General features: G+C 45.3%; 1 protein-coding gene across 3 annotated transcripts in view; it reads left to right on the top strand.

Moving 5' to 3' along the window:
- Positions 1 to 19,552, top strand: part of TMPRSS6 (transmembrane serine protease 6) — a 37,141-nt gene that overhangs the window by 3,983 nt on the left and 13,606 nt on the right. For all 3 annotated transcript variants that reach the window (XM_077339605.1, XM_077339603.1, XM_077339604.1), the window contains exons 2-11: positions 401 to 557; positions 2,226 to 2,368; positions 2,710 to 2,777; positions 3,017 to 3,201; positions 8,857 to 8,898; positions 9,515 to 9,719; positions 12,051 to 12,187; positions 13,133 to 13,245; positions 14,385 to 14,494; positions 16,491 to 16,636. In XM_077339605.1, coding sequence (XP_077195720.1) covers positions 407 to 557; positions 2,226 to 2,368; positions 2,710 to 2,777; positions 3,017 to 3,201; positions 8,857 to 8,898; positions 9,515 to 9,719; positions 12,051 to 12,187; positions 13,133 to 13,245; positions 14,385 to 14,494; positions 16,491 to 16,636 — 1,300 coding nt within the window. In that variant the 5' untranslated portion in view covers positions 401 to 406. The remainder of the gene's footprint in view (positions 1 to 400; positions 558 to 2,225; positions 2,369 to 2,709; positions 2,778 to 3,016; positions 3,202 to 8,856; positions 8,899 to 9,514; positions 9,720 to 12,050; positions 12,188 to 13,132; positions 13,246 to 14,384; positions 14,495 to 16,490; positions 16,637 to 19,552) is intronic.

Here is a 19,552-nt window from a genome sequence, read left to right on the forward strand (position 1 = left end):
GAGGTTGGGTTGACTGTGAGAAAATGACTGGTGGTGGGTTACTCAGGGACCTTTGTGGCAGGATGGGAACTAGGCCTCAGTCCAGCATCCTGCCTGGTCTTTACACTGCACTGCCTCCTCTTGAATGAGCGCGGCTTATTCAGAATCAGGTTGTAAGTGATGTGAAAAGGCCTCTGCCAAGGACCTTGGGGAGCTGAGTAGACAACAGTGACCTACCTGGATGGACCAAGAATCTGGCTCACTGAAAGGCAGCTTCATGAGAAGAGAAACCTTTTGTGTGTACACATTCTACGAGGGGTGACATGAGCATTTTGCACCTCATGATTTGATCAAAATGGGCCATGAAATGGCATCCCAGCTCTAGAGAAGAGTCCCTGTTCTTGGATCCCTGTTTAACTAGATTCCCATGATGGAGGGTGAGGACCAGGAGGAGGACCCAAATGAACCATCTCAAGATGAACACATCTACAGACGGCGCAGCTGCCCACGCTACCTCTTGTTCTTGGCTGTCTTGGTGTTGTTGGGAGGAGCTGGAGCAATGACCTGGTATTTCTTTGGTAATTATTACAATGATTTGCTTTTTCTTCTTCTTGTAATGTTTTGACTGTGGGGAAACAAGGTCAGGATCACCAGGCTGCTAATAATCTGGTTGTTCCCGGAGAATTGATTCACTGCATTTGTATTTTGTGCCATCAAGTCACAGCTGACTTGCAGGGACCCAGTGAGGGCCTGCCTCTGTGTCGCGACCCTGGATGGCCCTCCATCCAAATACTACAGGGCCCATTCCGCACACATTGGATAATGCCCTTTCAATGTGCTTTGGCAGCTGGATTTTCCTGGGCAGAACAAGAAAACCTACTTCTAAACTGCACTGAAAGTGCATTATCTATTGTGTGCAGAATAGGCCCAGGATTGACCTGGCTTAGCTTCTGAGATAGGATAATATCGGGCCAGCCTGGTCTGAGAGAGAACCAGCAGACCCCTGGGTCATTGACTGGTTCAGTGTCTTCCCCTTGTGAAGAAGGCGATGAACATCAGATGCAGAAAAAGTATATCAATCCCTTTTTTGTTGACAGGCAACATGAGTCTATTGATATGAGACAATCCACAAGACTACAGAAAAGCTCTCCAGGGTTTCTGCCAGAGGAATTCCTCCCTCCCCAATATAAATTGCAACCCTGTGCAAAGTCTGATGAAGTCGCAGCTGACTTTGCACAGACACAGACACACGCACACAAACACACACACACACATTACCAACTATCAGAACTTGCAGTGCAAGTGCCAGTGGACTCTACCGTGCATTCTGTACACTCAACATGTTTCCCTAGGTTTTGAGATCATGTGACTTCCCCGTTTTTCACAGTAGCTCATAACACAGCAGAGAATCCCCAGTGCTCAGCAATATGGAAAATGGGGCTTCACAGCTGCTTGTCACTTACAAAAGTCTTTCAAAAGTTTTCATATCCCCCCCTTTGCCTGCATTTCTTTCTGTTCACTTTCATTCCATGCACTGATGCTAAAATGCATGTGTAAAAGATTTAAATGGAAGGTGCTTGCCAGATGCTACTGCGCAGCTGTGATAGGGCAATTTGGTGTAGTGGTTAGGAGTGCGGACTTCTAATCTGGCATGCCGGGTTCGATTCTGCGCTCCCCCACATGCAACCAGCTGGGTGACCTTGGGCTTGCCAGGGCACTGATAAAACTGTTCTGACCAGGCAGTGATATCAGGGCTCTCCCAGCCTCACCCACCCCACAGGGTGCCTGTTGTGAGGAGAAGAATGGGAAGGCGAATGTAAGCCGCTTTGAGCCTCCTTCGGGTAGGGAAAAGCGGCATATAAGAACCAACTCTTCTTCAATTGTGTAATTAAAAAAAAAACCCCTCAGATGCTATCCCCACATTTCACAAGTAATATTCCAGCCCAATTCAGAAAAGTTTTATATAGATATAATATACTGTAGCTGCAGGATAAATACACCGGAGGAAAAAGAATGGTGCATAAGACAGAGTCAAGATGAAAGGCTTACTGCTCTGAAAATCTGCAGTAAAATGTGTGTGTGTAATGGGCCAATGAAGGGTGTTAGCTCTGTTTAGGAATACTCTGTTAATTATTTAGGACACATTTTCATTCAGATCAGTGGAACTGCCTCTCTTTTTTGTTTTGTTTTTTGAGGTGCATTCTACATTTTCTCTACATTTTCCTACCTTTGTTGTCTCTTGTCAGATTATAAACCACGTTTTTGGGAGTCAACTTCCCTACATTTTTACTCTGGCAGTTTGAGGATCCTCAATCGACAGTATTCCCTGGACCATGGACGGATGGAATCCAGAACCTTTTGGATGGAGACGGCCAAGTCCCAGAAGATGGTGGGGCACTGCTTCATGAGTTGCAGGGGGTATTCAACGTGAGGATTATGGGGGCTAGCATTTCTACTGACCCATCTCCTGTGTCTTGCTCAGCAACCAAAAGCATAGAAATAAAACAGATATCCCATATTTTGAATTTCCCTTCCAGGAAAAGCTCTCCTTGCTAAATTTCTGGATGCCAAGCTATGATAAAGGCATGGAAGTACAGCCAGTCAAAAACACGACAACCTTGGTGGAATGAAAGTGATTCTTTGTTCTGAACGGTATAGCTAGAAGAGCAGGGAGGGATTTCATTCTGTGATGCTGCTGCTGGTAATTACCGAATTGCCTTTTCTTTATAGCTGAAAGAACTCATCCACGCCACTGAGCTGGCTCCATACTACAACTCCAGTGCAGTCTATGCCTTTGGGTGAGTATTACTTTCACACCAGTTTACTCTGATTAATTATTCAGCTATTTGAAAGTTCCCTTAGATGTTGCAACATGTTCATCTAAAAACACTAGAAAGAATCCCTCTGTTAGATTGGCAGTGACTCTGGGTTACACTCTTGTTGATAGAAATGTTTCACTACTCCTATTAGCACTTGCAGGATACAGAGATTAAAATAGGCAAGTGACAATAAGGATGGTTGTTTGTCTCCATAACAGGGAGGGATCTCTGACCTGCTTCTTCTGGTTTGCTCTTCAAGTCCCAAAAAGTTGGAGCAAAGAGATGACTGCTGAGAAGGTGAACGCCATGTTGTATAGGAAACTGCTTGCCAGCACTAATCAAACAAGCCACCTTGCTTATTGGACTGAGTACAAGATTGAGCCTAAATCTTTGGTTCTCCTAGGTAAGAACTAGCCATTATGCACTGGGGAACTTCGTCAGAGTTATTCTAGACAGATTGAAAAGCTGGGGCCATCTGCTATTAAGGGAGGTGATCAGTCAAAGAACTACATTTGGCTCTCTGTACATAGACTGCAAACCTCTGTTGAAAGGGATGACTTCTGACTAGTCTTGATTAATCGATACAGAACATTGTAAGATGTGTTTGTTTAAATAAACACATAAATAAAACACATGTTCATGGGGCAAGATTAGTACATGGGGCACGATTCAATCAAATTCTTTTAAGATCCATTGGTTTCAAGGGGAAAGTTAAGTATGTAGTCCTGTTGATGTGAACATTGTTTATCCATCCTGGAAGCTCTGTGGGTTTAGATAAAAGAGGATGTATCATCTTTCACAAGGAGATCAGGGTTGCATTCCTGGTTCTCTATTCTCTCATTTTCTCTTCACTTTAACACTGTGAGGAAGGTTCGCTAAGGGAATGACTGGCGTATAGTCAGCCAGTGAGCTTCACTGAGCAAGATTTTGTTAGACTTTGTCTTTTTAACAAGAGTCAACCACTGACGGTCAGTTAAAGGGTTAAACTGTTTGTTTACACTTGTTGCTAGTGGGAATGGGCAATGTGGGTCATATAACTTGTATATTGAAGTGTAAATTGTTGACTCCATTCTGTACATACCTGTTCTCATGTCGCAAATGTAACAGGAAGAGAGGTTTCTCCTTCCTCCCTTGATTTGAGAAGAGATCTGCTTCAGGCAGTAGAAGTCCCATCTTGAATCTTCACCATGTAAACAGCTTAGGTGCAGAGCTCCTGATTAAGCTCTTAGGAGGCAATGTATTTTTATTGTTTTATCCTCCAGTTTCCCCTAACCTGTTAGCTAGTAAAATAGTCTTTTTAATATACTTTAATACTGCCTTGTCTGGTCTCATCATTTATATAATAACTGTGCTACTTTTACACAAAATATATTGTGCTATGCAACCTTAAGTGATGGGCCCAGATGTTTTTGCTGTGAACATCTGATTTTTGTGAGACCTGGCAGTTAAAATACTAGAACAGAGTAGGAAGCTTTTTGAATGCAAAAGTATTTCTTGCATTTTTCCTTTTATTTAAAACTGTGTACTGGAATAAAACTCTAACCTGTATCCCACACTAGCTATAATATGAATCTGTATTAAATCAGGTGTCCTCTCTGCGTTTTGTGGTGGTGTTTGCCTTCTATGGGTATTTGTATGAAAGGATATAAATGCACATGCACTCACACATACGAAAGGTGGCCAACACAGGATACAGTTTTCGGCAGTGCAGATTCTCTGTTGGATTAAATCCTTTCCCCCAACAAATGCTGAATGTTGTCAGCTCTGACTGAGAATACATTAGGGGATGCTCACTGGGCCCTGATCTACCATCAGACAAAAGCTTATATGCCCAACAGCTTGTCAGTCACCAAGGTGCTATTGGACTCAAATCTATCAGATATATGATGTCACCAATTATTCGTTAAAACATTTAAACATTCCTCTGACAAAGGGATTAGATCCAGCGCAAAACTTCCACTAGTGCTAGGGCTCTTGAGCAAGTGAAAATGCAAGAAAATGGTCACAGGATCTGCTTCCACTAAGCCAGACTTTTACTCTTGGACATTAGACATACTGTTTTTTTCTCTTGTAGAAGGACTTGTCCAGCAATTTGTGGGCACTGTACTATAAAGGGCGGAAAGCACTGGGTGCTGCATGAGATCTCATGCTCTGTGGCACCATGAATCACATACATGGGCAGATCACACACGAGTATCTTTTGGGAAAAAAATACCAGTCTGTGCAACATTCTGCTCTGGTGCTTGTTTCTGGATGGGGATTACACTGTGGGTGCATGTAGATAATCTAAAGAACTATTAAAAGAATCCTTTTGCAGCACAGGTTTCCCCTAAAGTTTTGCACCATCTCATGTCCGAGTTGGCAGCCTTGCTCATAGGATTGCCGTTGTTAGCTTTTTGTCTATTAGATGTTTGTTTCCTTGACTGGTCTCACTGTCAGCAAATGATTTGTGGGGGTTTAATTTCTCTCTCTCTGAGCACTGATGAAAGTGCTACATGAGACTGAATTGATCGTGCTACTCAAAGTCTCTCATGGCTAATAGGCTGTCAATCAGTTATCTTTTATTTAGAGCCTCCCCCCCATTTCTGATGTCGTCTGCCTGACAGTGCTATGCGCTAACTAATTTGTTCATTACAGTGTTGCAGATCAACCTTGACAAAAACTAGAAGAGAACATTTTGAACTGATCAAAATGGCAAAAGCTGTGCATTGACATGGGGGGGCATATAATTAAGTCCCAGTGTGATTACAATGGATTGCAATCACCAATGCATGTAAATAGTCTTCAGGGGTAGCCCCATATAAAATTCGATGCAGTAGTCAAACTTGGTCTTAAAATTGTGTTAGACATTATAGTGACAAAATCTGAGGACCCATGTTCTTTTTTTAAAGCATAGATCTTTGTATGTATTAGAATCTTTCATTTTAGCATTTAGCTCCTAGGCTATGTATGTGGGTGAAAACAGGAGCATGCAAAGGTGCCTTATAAGAGATCACAGTTTAACAACGTCAGTACTATTAACTACGTCTTAATAGGACAGTAATGTGGGTCCCATTAGGAGATATGTAACTGATAGGGAAGTTTAGCAACCAGCAGAGTTAAACCAATCTTGCCACAGAAAAAAAAAGATTGTGTTGATAGGTCTGTTGTTTCAAAGACTCTTATTCATATTGGTAGTTTATAGTTTGAGAAAGACTGCTTCCTAGCTTGAGTTAGTGCTGTATGGGTTAGGTACGGAGCAAACATTATGTTTACTTTCCTTGGCCTATAGGCAGCACTGCTGATTGGGGGGAGATGGAATACAGGCAAATGTACTCCCCCCACCCTACCCCGTGCAGTGCTGCAGGTAGGGTAGATAAACAGTTTGCTTGCATCCTCTGGAAGTCTGCCCCCTTCCCTGGATAGCAGGTAACATTTGCCATCTTTTCACAATATGTATTCACTGCAGCCAGTAAGCCGCAGAGAGACTGCATCACTCCAATGGGGAGAGCTCCATTCAGTTAAAAAGAACACAGTTTGTTGAGATCACAGAACTATAAACAATGTGTAGTTCTGCTCTTGAGCGTGTCAAGTGCCATGAAGTTGCAACTGATTCAGGATGACCTCAGCAAGCAGCGTTTAAGGCAAGGCAAGTAGAGTTGGTCTGCCAATGCCTGCCTTGGTGGTCTCCCATTCTAGTACTGTCCCTGCTTGGCTTCCCAGATCTGATGAGATTGGGTGACACAGCCTGCCATCCCGTCCACAGTCCTGCTCGAAATGATGCCATGGAGCAGGGCGTGGGGCTATGTGATGTCTCTGTCCTCACACAATGCCCAGGGCAGAGACGGCCCTACCTTACTGCTTAGTATGGAGCTCAGCAGCATTTCATGTATTATTGGCACCAACTGCTAGACTACCGACTTCCCTGTTGCTTTTCCAGATCCCTCTGCCTATACAGGAGGGATGTGGATCTGAAATCTGGCAGAGGGGACAAGGGAAGGGGACAATCCCTATGCAGGTTCGTTCCATTTGGATGTTGGCTTGCCACCTTCCAGGTGGGGCCTGGAGATCTCCTGGAGTTACAAGTGATCTTCAGACTACAGGGGAATAGGCTGCTTTGGAGAGCCCAGTGTACAGCATTATCCCCTGCTGAGTTTCCTCCCAATCCCCCCCTCCCCCCCGAGCTCCATCCCCAAATCTCCAGGGATTTACCAACCTGGAGTTGGTAACCCTATTTGGATGGCTGTAGGAGCCAAAATGACAGGTAGGAAACTGAAATCCATGGAAATGAAGAATGAATTGAGTGTACAAAACGACACAAGCAACAAAAGAGAACTGTAGCAGGGAAAGTGTTTTGCTTCCCATCTTTTGCTCCCCGTATTCAACCAGTTGCATTATTCTTTGCTACATTAAGTGCCGTGCGCCTTAGTGATGCCACATAAATTACCATACTGCTGTCTAAAATGCTGATGAACACGATAATAAATGCTTTCCTCCACGAGTGGGTGTAGAGCGGTTTGAAACATTAACTGGAGAAGGATTTTGTATCTCCTGTGGCAGGTGGCACAGAAAACTAATTTCAGACAGCAAATACTCTTAATGCCCTAAGGGCTTCTGATCAGGGGAGATTTGTCCCACATTAACTCTCCTTATTTTGATTTTTAAATCAGAAACACACATTTCCGGGAAAACACATTTTAAAAGGACAAAGGAATCCAGATTCAGGTCTTATGCATGTTCTAATCGCATACGGTTGTTGCAAATCCAAGTTGCTTCCTAAGAATTCTGACTCCGTGGGCACATTCCGAACCACCCAGGGATTACTACAGATAAAAGACAGGGGTAGATTCAGGCCCAGATCAGAAATTGTCCTAATCATGTGGCCACTGCAGAACAAAAGAACAACAGCCTGTGTCTTCATGAGGCTGCCTCTATCCCATGATCACGGCACCATCACGGCATTGCAAATCGAACTCGGATCTCAGCTAAGCAGGGTTGTCTTCGATTACTATTTAGATGGGAGACCACCAAGGAGGTTCAGAGTCACTAAGCTGAGGCAGGCAGTGGCAGGCCACTTTCACTGGTCCCTTGCCTTGAAAGCCATACAGGGTGCCAGAAGTTAGCTGTGAGTCGACAGCACTTAACACACACACAGCATCCAGGGCATTGGTTGCCATCCTCTGGGTCAGGGGAATTTGCAGCATCACTCATTTTGTAATACTAGCAGGCCAGCTTGGTGTAGTGGTTAGGAGTGCGGACTTCTAAGCTAGCATGCTGGGTTCGATTCTGCACTCCCCCACATGCAGCCAGCTGGGTGACCTTGGGCTCCTAACGCAGCACTGATAAGGCTGTTCTGACCGAGCAGTGATATCAGGGCTCTCTCAGCCTCACCCACCTCACAGGGTGTCTGTTGTGGGGAGGGGAAAGGCGACTGTAAGCTGCTTTGAGACTCCTTCGGGTAGAGAAAAGCGGCATATAAGAACCAACTCTTCTTCTTCTTAATGGAGAGGGAGGACAAAAGTTATACAAGACTGCTGTTTTCGGTGGCAGCCATGTATCCCAAAGTGTTTTTGTACTGGCATAAAGGTGACCTGATGCAAAGGAGGCTGAGCTTCAGTGCCATATGTTTTCCAGATAATGGGACAAAGTAAAATAACAGGCCAGGGAATGCAACTACGGTTTCCAGGGAAGACTGGCAATCTGCAGGAGGGTAGCCTGCATTGGCCATGCCATGACATCAGCAGTGGCAAGTCTAGCAACAGCTGTTTGCCCCTGATAATGTATGGATTTCCAGGTTCTGAGGCAGTCCACTTCCATTGGCTAGTGCCTGGGGATGCTCACCACACCCACTTTATGCTGCAATCTGAAAGTTTAGTCCCACTGAACTTGATGGAAGTTATTTCTGAAGAAGCGTGTGCAGGGTCAGGCTATCAGGTCCATACACTGACAATGGGATGAGACAAGGTTCCCAGTGCCTGGGGGAAGATGAAAAAAGGAGATGGGCAGGGAGCATTTTAGGTTTCAGCTCTTGCATCAGCTCTTATGTTTGTTTTTCTTTATGTATTTTCTTTTCTGACAGAATCCAGTGTGAAAGACATAATAGTGCTGAAATCCACTTTGGGTAGGCTATTTGTTTCCCACTTATTTTATTTTTTTTAAGTTTGTTACATGGCGTGTTGTTCGAAGCATCTAGGACATAGAAAGCACATAAATGAATGGGGAGGTCAGGAGCCAATCGGAGCTCTTCAGAACCTTCATGCTTGCTGATATGACCACCATGCAGCCAGCTGGCTTAATGCAGAACTTCCAACTTCACTGCATCCTTTTGCCTCTTGTACTGATGGGGAGAGTGCCCAGAGAAAAATCAGAGTCCTTTCCTCCAAATCACTCTTTTTGATATTTTTATATCAAAGAGAACCAGTTCGGTGTGGTAGTTTGGAGTGCAGACTTCAAATCTGGTGAGCCAGGTTTGATTTCGTACTCCTCTTCCACATGCAACCATCTGGGTGACCTTGGGCTTGCCACAGCACTGATAAAGCTGTTCTGAACGAGCAGTGATATCTGAGCTCTCTCACCCACATCACAGGGTGTCTGTTGTGGGGAGAGGAAAGGGAAGGCGGATGTAAGTCGCTTTGAGAGTCCTTCGGGTAGAGAAAAATGGCATATAAGAACCAACTCTTCTTCCTGTATGTACTTCAGCAGAGCTGTGTGTAACTCAGTTTGTCTTGTCTGGTCAGGTTGCTACAGATACAGTTACATCATGCCAGACAAAGCCCTACGGCTGAAGCGCCCCGATTACCTGGCCTCCAGTTGCCTGTGGCATCTACATGCTCCCCAAGGTCACATGATCAAGGTGCGCCTGGAGTGGACCCTCTCGGAATGCAGGGACCGGCTAGCCATGTACGACGTCGCTGGGCCCCTGGAGAAGCAGCTCATCACTTCGTAGGTAGCCTTGATATTGGGGGGGGAGGCCTTCCTGGCGACAGGCAGTCTAGTCCCAAGCACCTCCTCTCTGGTTTGCCACTCAGATGTAGAGTGCAAAGCTGGAACTATACACAGAGGCCGGTATGCATGTTAAAAGCTCCTCTACTCCCCAGTGATGTTTCCCTGGAAATTATTGGCCTAAGAGTCGTAATCTAGAACGAGGTGTCACCCTTTAACTCTAAATTAGGCTAGTTCAGGCCTGATTGAAATGGGATCTTGCCAGGACAGAAGGAGCCATGCAGATGGCCAGCAGCCTGTTTATATTGGGCATATTGAAATATAGCTTCAAGCTTGTATCAGGTGGATGTTGCTAATATTGCACACACTTTTTCTGACATGACACATGTGAATGCACTATTGAATGAGAACCGGGCAAATGCAGAGAATGGTGGTCATCGGAATTATATTTTAAACTCTGGGCTCCAAACCAGACATTTTTTATATTTCACATAATTTAGTTGCAGCAGCACCATGCAAACTTTCTTTACCACCCAGCAAGGCCCAACATTTTGTGTATTATCACAGAACCACAGAATCATAGAGTTGGAAGGGGCCATACAGGCTATCTAGTCCAATCCCCTGCTCAACGCAGGATCAGCCCAAAGCATCCTAAAGCATCCAAGAAAAGTGTGTATCCAGCCTTTGCTTGAAGACTGCCAGTGAGGGGGAGCTCTCCACCTCCTTAGCCAACCTATTCCAGCCTATTAGTGCATTTTAAAACAACCTGACGACTGAGGAAGACCTTTTGGGCCCAAACGCGTTTGGTCTCAGTTCCATGGATAGTTGTGAAATAATATGCAGTATACAATTGTGGTTTACTGACATTTTTAATTTTTAACTGGTGCATTATATTGTGATAAATATTTGCATTTTTAAATTATAATTGTAGCTTAGACTTGTGGTCCCTAATTTCAGTCTAATCAAGGCCACGTTCTTTAGGTCCACATTAATAACTGGGTTTAATCCTTAGCAGAAGAAATTCCAAATAAAAAACCCAGTGGGATTCTGTGTGGAGTATTTCCATATCTGCTTGATTAATACTTTAATTCCAGTGCAGACATTTGCTGTTGCAACACCGTATAATTTAAGCATTTCTCCTAAATGGCTAACAATTGGTAGTGTTATTTATTTCATTATTTAAAACATTTATGTACCTCCTGTTTCAGTAATTTTCAATCAAATAGTTTAAAAGACTTCACACTTCAGTAATTTTTGGTCAAATAATTGAAAAGGCCTCACACTTGAGTAATTTTCAATCAAATAGCTAAAAAGGCAAAACAGTAAAGATTACTTAAAAATAAAATTACAGGCTATAAAACCAGCTCTAAAATTTCACAGTTCATGGCCTTTATAAGTAGTTGTGACTGTAACTAAATAAGACTATGCTTTGCGAAGGACTAGCTCTTTGTCCTACATGCAGGCTCTGCAAAGAATGTGAAAGAACCTGACGATGAAGCAGAATCCTAAGAATCTCAACTTAAAAACAGAATTCTAGCCTTTAATGCTTGAATTAAGAATTGGAACTTCCATATCTTGTATGACTACTTGCCCCTCTTGCATAGTTAAATTGTTTGTATTTATAGAGTGCCTTTCAAGCCCCCAAGATGGTTTACAATATAATTTAAAAAAAAACAGTAAAATAGAATAACATTTCATTTAATTGTTTTAATTATTGTTTGTATGCCTTTATATGTTTTTAAGCTCTGGTTTTAATTGTTTTAATGATAATGCTGCCGGGTTCTTGTTGTTGTTGTTGGCTTTGTTGGTTTTGGTTGGCTTTAATGATTTTTACAATGGAATTTTATATTTTAATTGGTTAAGCTGCCTTGGTGGGTGTTGTGAAGGCAGAAAGGTGAGATAGAAATGTTGTAGACTAAACATGTCAATTCATTTGAAGTGCAGTAAAAATCAAGACAATTCCCTTTCCAGTTGTGCCACTTCATCTCTTACTAATCCAGTTCAGAGGTTCTCTAAGAAAGGCTTCAGCCCCACCGAGAACAGGTGGCTGTTCTCAGCTTCTTTGTGGGAGAGTTCCCAAGTTGGGAGATGATACCTGAAAAAGCTCTTCCTTCTGCTAAGGCTGCTTCCTGAAGAAAGGCCCTTGAGTAGGGCTCCTAACCTTTAAGAAGGCCTGGAGTCCTCCTGGAATTACCAGATCAGTTCCTCTACAGAAAATGGTTCATTTGTAGAGTAGACTAACACTTCCAAGTCCCCTTCGTCTTCTCTCTAAATCTTTCCAGCTTGTCAATACAAATGCTGGTGTATTTTTTTCTATGTGTTCTGCCTCAGGCTGTATGGCTGTAGTCGTCAGGAACCCGTGGTGGAAGTCCTCTCCTCAGGACCCATCATATCTGTGGTCTGGAAGAAGGGGATGTACAGCTACGATGATCCCTTCATACTCTCAGCCCAGGCCGTGCCCTTTAAAGGTAAGATCACAGCAACAAAAGGGCATGGGCATGTAGAGATGGCCCGAAGGAAGCATTTATACGGCTGTTAGCTCCCATTGCAAATTGTTGTATATATTTTTACAATCTGTTTTTCAGAGACCAGTCTTATAGCTGAGATTTTGCAAACTGATATTTAGTGCAGTGCAGCAATGCTGCACAGGGACTCACTCTTCCCTGGAAGATTACACTGAGAGAGGGACAGCCATTCAATGGGAAGATAGGGCATCCAGTGACCGTATACTAAATCAATGAGCAAGACGAGAGGGACTTTCAGTGCTGTGCACGCTCAGGGCTTTGCATTTCATGTATCGTTCTGTCATCGCAGCAGGGAGAACGCCATGAGTCTCGAGTTCTGTGACAAGTTCTTACCGTTCCAAACCGGCATGAAGATACACATTTGCTGAAAGGAAAATAAATGGACGTCAGGCCATTCCTTCATTCCTTAGTGGCTTGCTTCGTTCCTGTATGCCGGAAGAGAACACGGCTTCCCTTTTGGCTGTACTGATAAGGAGGGTTGCCAGCATTTAAGTTAAGGGTCCCTCTAGCTGTCCTGACATCAGTGTGGGAACTTTATGCTGCAAAAAGCTTCAGCCGCCCATTTTGATGCATTAAACTGCGCTTAAAGGGACGGGACATTTTTCTTCCGGCCCTGTCGGAAGGACAGCTCTCCTCACCTCCTGCTGGCTGGGAAATCAGGGTGCCAAAACAACCACCACATTTCTGTGGATGTTCTAGCTGACTGTCGATAGCACGTTATTCCTTGATCTCTGCAAAGAGACACACGCCTCTTTGCCTTTCAGCTGAAGGTGTGCTACTCATGACAAATATCGATGGAAGCAGCCTCTCGCTGTAAATCAGGAGAATAAACACCAGCAATATGTTTCCTGCAGTTTGTCTGGCGTGAGAACATTTCTGTCTTTTCAGCCTGCCAGATGAATCTGACGCTGCGGGAAAGCCTGGAACTTCAAGGGAACATCAAGACTCCCTGCTACCCCAGCTACTATGCGCCCAACACGCAGTGCACTTGGCACATGATGGTGAGATCTCCTTGTCCCTTTCCCACGCAAAAACAGGCTGTGTGTGAGCTTAAAAAAATAATTCTGTACCAAGGAAATTGTCATTTCGTGAACAGTATACATTGTGTGCTTTAAGAAAGGTGCATGTGCTTTCTTGGTTTGCCCCGTTTCCTTGGCATATGAGGGCGCCTTATGTGGACTGACTGTTTGTTCCTTGGGTCCAAAAATGTCCATTCTGGCTTGTCGGGGTCTTTCCAGACCGGCTGTCGCAGAGATGCGGAAGACTGAACTCGGGGCTCTTTAGACCTGCTAGACAAGTGCACAAGAAAGGCCAGGATTGCCTGGAGTGGATCCTGGACCCAGAGAGTCGGACCAGAACCAATGGGATGCAATTAGTTCAAAAGAATTTTTGGCTAAACATCTGGAAGAAGTTCCTGACAGTTAGAGCAGTTCCTCAGCGGAACAGGCTTCCTCGGGAGGCGGTGGGTTTTCCTTCTTTGGAAGTGTTTAAGCAAAGGCTAGAGAGCCATCTGACAGAAATGCTGATTTTATGAACTTAGGAAGATTGTAAGTGGGTGGGCAGGAAGGGATTGTGTTGGTGCTTGGCTCTTGTAGCTATTTCCTGCATTTTTAGGGTGTTGGACTAGATGACCCTAGAGGTCCCTTCCAGCTCTACGATTCTGGCAACCGCTGGCTTGAATTGTGTCTCTGCGTTCAGACTTCACAACAAACTGAGCTCAAACTGCAATTAGACGTGGATGGAGCTTGTTCCCACATGCTCCCCTCACTCTCCCCCCCACTTCTCTCTGCCTGGGTGAACTGGAGTTTGTGTCCCCACCCACCCTCATTCCCAAGTGGAAGCCCCACTGATGGGAGAGAATACAAACTGTTGTTCACTCAGGCATCTGCGTTCAGACATCAGAGCAAGCTTGATTCCTGGATGTCCAAACCCAGAAGCCTTCAGTAGTACTTCGTGATGGGAGGGAAGAGTACGAGAACCTCTGTCAGTCAAGTTGCCCGAATGGTGTCACACACACAAACCCTGCATCTCTCCCTTTTGTGTTCTTATTTCTCTGTTTGAGAACAGTGGGCTGAATGCAGAACACTGTTCTTGGGCACCGGGATACAAACTCCATTTTTGGACATTTCCATTTCTGCAGGTTCCATCTCTGGAATATGGTGTTGTCCTGTGGTTTGATGCTTACACTCTTAGAAGACAGAGAAGTGATCAGCCATGTACTCAAGGACAGTGGACCATCCAGAACAGAAGGTATACCAATATCACTTCAGCATGTGCACTTCATGGACCTTCAATGAAATGGCCTTCTTCTGCTCACATCTCGTTGGTTCTGAATTCTCTCCCAGGCTTCAATATTTCTTTTATTTTTATTAACTATCTTTCAGGACAGCAGCTGCTAGGAAATGTTTTCTCCATCTGCCTCTACTGTGTCATCTCCTGGGTGTTTCCCTTTCTGACTTTGTTCTGCATGGCAGGCAGACATTCAAGAGATGCAGCTTGCCCTTTCCTTGTTCAAAGAAATCTGCATTTGGTTGGATTTTTGCTGACAGTGCTGCTTTTTTTTTAGAGGCACCAGGCCACAGTTGGGAGAAGTAGCATCCCGGGTTGCCTGACGATCTGTGAAAGGGAAGTGAAAATTCTTGAAAGCTTTTGAGGTTCCCATCTGATGGTTTTAAAAAACAAGCCAGGCAGTGCAATCCTCCAGTCTAAGATTACTGAAATCATTTAATTGCTTCCAGATTGGCAGTTTCCACTCCCCATTGCTGACACCCTTCCCATCCTGGTCATTCCTCCAAGCTCCTCACCTCCCAGGAGAAGCATTCCATGGAGATCAGGGGACTGCAGTGGGAAGGGGCAGAAAAGTTCCCTCCTGCCAGGGGAAAATTTTGTCTAGATCCAACCCAGTGTGTTTAGACCAACTCTGCACTGGACAAAACTCTAAATCTCTTTACATGTGAATCAGTCCCGAGAGAGATCCAAATTGGCATCCAGTTCCCAGTAGACCTGGACTCATTCCTGCTCCCTTTCCAGAGATACCCTCCCAATACCAGAAGGCTGTTCATCCTCTTTCAGGGAAAGTTTCAAGCCCCAGCTCCTGTTTTTCGAATCTAAGGTCCCTGCTATGCAGGAGACCGTGATGGGATAATTTAGAGCCACAAATGAGAACAGTGCTGGAATCCATATCTTTCAAGCTCACATGAGCAGCCATTCACAAAAGCTCATGCCCTGCTACAAAGTTTGTTGAGGTCTTTCAAGTGCTACTGGACTCTTGATCTTTTCTGCTGCTACAAACAGATTAACGCGACTGCCCGTCTCCAGCCTGTTCATCATCTCCAGCACTATGCATTGCTCGGCTCTTAACCTCACTTTTAAACAACCAGCCCGTCTTCAGGGGCATGTTAGATTCTAGTCCAGTTGCTCCTTAAAGACCAGCAAGATTCTCAAGTGTATAAGATTCTGATAGTTGAAGCCCCTTGACCCGGAAGGCAGCTATGACTTTTGGAAGCTTAAACCCTGAAAATCTTGTGGGTCTTTAAGGTGCTGCTGAACCTGAGTCTAGCTCAGGCATTTTCAGCCAGGGTTTTGTGAAACTCGGGGGTTTCTTGATGGCCCTGGCAGGGTTTCCTGAATGGACGGGAGTTAATTTTTAAATATATTTTTAAAATTTGTGAAACATTTATTGGGTGATATGACCATATGTGGTCATGTTGACCCCCTCCCCCCATGGCCAATGATGAGCCAAAGAAGGGCTGGGATGGGGAGGGGCCCCGGGTGAGCATGTTCACAGCTATGCTTCCCAGTCATATCTGATCATGCCACTTCTGGGGTTTCTCAAAGCCTGAAGAGGTTAAAAAAAGTTGAGAAAGGCTGTTCTAGCTTCTCTACTGCAGACTTACACAGCGACCTACGTGAAACAAACTTCCTAAAATATGTTGAAGAAGAAGAGTAGGTTTTTATACACTGCTTTTTCCCCCTACCTTAAGAAGTCTCAAAGCAGCTTACAATCTTATTCCCTCCTCTTCTCACGGCAGGCACTTTGTGAGGTAGGTGGGGCTGGGAGAGCTCTGCGAGAACTGTGACTGGCCCAAAGTCGCCACCTTGCAGGCTTCACGAGGAGGAGCAGGGAATCAAACTCATTTCTCCAGATTAGAGTCCGCCACTCTTCCCCACTCTTCCCATGAGACCAGAAGGCAACAACCACTGAAAAACTCAGGGGCATTTCCCCGCCTTTTGTTTTAAAAACCAGGCTGTGCGGCCTGCGGAGCTTGCAAGCCTTTGCGGAAAGGATCCCTGTCGTGTCCAGTGCCGGCATCACCATCAACTTCACCTCTCAGATAACCCTGACTGGGCCTGGAGTGCAGGCTGCTTACAGCCTGTATAATCAATCAGACCGTGAGTACTATCTCCTAAAAAATGCAATTCAGCTCAGTTCGGTGAAATATTACAGAGCAGTTAAATCACACCCTGTGGTTAGGAGTTTGGCTGCCGATTAGTATGAATCAGGGGCCTGTTGCCGTGGTTGCACCTGACAGACTAATGGGTAGTAAGGGACTGAAGAGAACATTAATATTCCTTAATGACGAAGGACGCCTTCTTTAATGGCCTGGAAAGCTCTTTCCCCGATGTTCGGAATGTGACTTTCCCGAGAGCGATTGAGACAGGCTCTCTGGTGCAAGTCAGACTCAAGGGACGGGGAGTGCAGCAGAGCTGTGGGTTCAGCTGAGCTGGGAACAACTGGGAGGGCCACAGGCAGTCTGCTCTGTTGCTTTGGGAAGCAGTTGTGAGACCGGTCGCTTTCCTGCCTGTGGTTATTTGCTTTCATTTTTCTCTGCTTATACATGCATTGCACGATGCTGTAAGACTCCTGCCTTGTCTCGTCTAACTAAAGTAAACCATGTAGTGCTACCCTCACACCAGGGGTCACTAGCAGACCATTCCATCCGAGCAGTTTCTGAGTCATGAAAAATGCTCCCTCCCATGCGCACACAGGCCTGCCAGCGTGTTATCACGTCTTTACAGAAGACGGGCTAAGGAAAGCACCGGCTATCAGCTAAGCCGCACAGAGAAAAATCTAATGAAAAAGAAGCTTTTTAAAACCCCTGCAGCAGATCTTTTTGTAAAGCCCTCCTGGGCCTTGGGATTTGTGGACGATTCTGCAGCAGCTGGTGAGTTACTAGCAACTCATGACCAACCTCGTGGTGATCCCATAGGGATGCCAATCCCCAGGTGAGATCTGGGGAGCTCCTGGAATTATAGCTCATGTCCAGATGAAAGAGATCAGTTCCTCTGGAGGAAATGGTTGCTTTGGAGGGTGGACTCCGTAGCATTATACTCCACTGAGGTCACTCCCCGCCCCACGTCGTGCCCACCCCCCAAAGTCTCCTGGTGTTTCCCAAACCAGAGCTGGCAACCCTACTGCCACAGCTTTTTCAGCACTTAGAACTGGAGGGGGAAGAGGAGTGGTTAACCCAGGTGAGAGGTTTTGCTATCTGTGACATGATTGAATGTTTGAGGAGGGTGGAGGCTTTTTATCCCTACTTGGTGTGCTGATTCAGCATTTCAGATTATATTTACAAGAAGTGAGCAATGTTGACGTAATATTGACCAATGGCTTATTCTAAAGTGCCAGGTTGAGCCATGATCTGTTCAGGGACATCACTGCTACTCAGTAACTACAGTCCCCAAGGATAACAAGTACCTTTATTTGAGGTACTGCCAGGTTTAGAAGAAGAGTTGGTTCTTATATGCCGCTTTTCTCTACCCAAAGGTGTTTCAAAGCGGCTTACAGTCGCCTTGCCTTTCATCTCCCCACAACAGACCCTGTGAATTGGGTGAGGCTGAGAGAGCCCTGATATCACTGCTCGGTCAGAACAGCCTTATCAGTGCTACGTGACAAGCCCAAGGTCACCCAGCTGGCTGCATGTGGGGGAGTGCAGAGTCGAACCCAACATGCTAGCTTAGAAGTCCGCACTCCTAACCACTACACCAAGCTGGCCTGCTAGTATTACAAAATGAGTGATGCTGCAAATTCCCCTGACCCAGAGGATGGCAACCAATGCCCTGGATGCTGTGTGTGTGTTAAGTGCTGTCGACTCACAGCTAACTTCTGGCACCCTGTATGGCTTTCAAGGCAAGGGACCAGTGAAAGTGGCCTGCCACTGCCTGCCTCAGCTTAGTGACTCTGAACCTCCTTGGTGGTCTCCCATCTAAATAGTAATCGAAGACAACCCTGCTTAGCATCTGAGATCCAAGTTCGATTTGCAATGCCGTGATGGTGCCGTGATCATGGGATAGAGGCAGCCTCATGAAGACACAGGCTGTTGTTCTTTTGTTCTGCAGTGGCCACATGATTACTACAATTTCTGATCTGGGCCTGAATCTACCCCTGTCTTTTATCTGTAGTAATCCCTGGGTGTACCCCACTTTTCACTACCCAAAGGAGGCTCAAAGCGGCTTACAGTCACCTTCCCATTCTCCTCCCCACAACAGACACCCTGTGAGGTGGGTGAGGCTGAGAGAGCCCTGATATCACTGCTCAGTCAGAACACCTTTATCAGTTTTATCAGTGCTGTGGCGAGCCCAAGGTCACCCAGCTGGCTGCATGTGGGGAAGTGCAGAATTGAACGTCACATGCCAGATTAGAAGTCCGCACTCCTAACCACTACACCAAACTGGCTGTTCCTGGGAAACCTGAGGGCTAAAGTAGCTCTTTGTATCATCTAAAGTTGATTGAGGGTCCACTTCCCAGTTCCCCTAAAAATGCAAAGTATGGTTTTGACTATGTACTGTAATGGTTATATAGTCCTCCCTGCCAGTAGGTAGTGCTGTTACACAATTAAGGCCTTGGATAATGCATTTTCAACACACTGCAAAGGCCCATTTAAAGTGCGTTATCAGGGTGTTGTTCTGTGTTCCGAGGGAGTTGACTGCTTACCAGTCGTAGCAGTCTTAAGACCTGTGCTGGGGATGAGGTTATCAACTCTGGAGTTGGAAATTCCTAGAGATTTAGTGGTGGTACTGGGGGTTGGCGTGGGATTTCGGAAGGGACAGGAGTATAGCAAGAATATGATACCACACAGGCCACTCTCCAAAGCTGCCATTTTCACCAGGGGATTCTGGGAGTTTTCAGGCCCCACCTGGAGACTGGCCATTCTAGATGTGCACGTTTTATTAAATGCCACCCAGGAGCTCTTGCAGTGTTCTCTCAGCGGTATACCTAAGTTTGTGAGCATTGTGAAAAGGCTCCAAGGGTAAAATGAGTCCTCCTATCCACAACTGGCTCTCCCATGGCATTTTCAGCCGTCTCAG

Source organism: Paroedura picta, chromosome 5 (assembly GCF_049243985.1).
Source record: "Paroedura picta isolate Pp20150507F chromosome 5, Ppicta_v3.0, whole genome shotgun sequence".
Taxonomy (NCBI): domain Eukaryota; kingdom Metazoa; phylum Chordata; class Lepidosauria; order Squamata; family Gekkonidae; genus Paroedura; species Paroedura picta.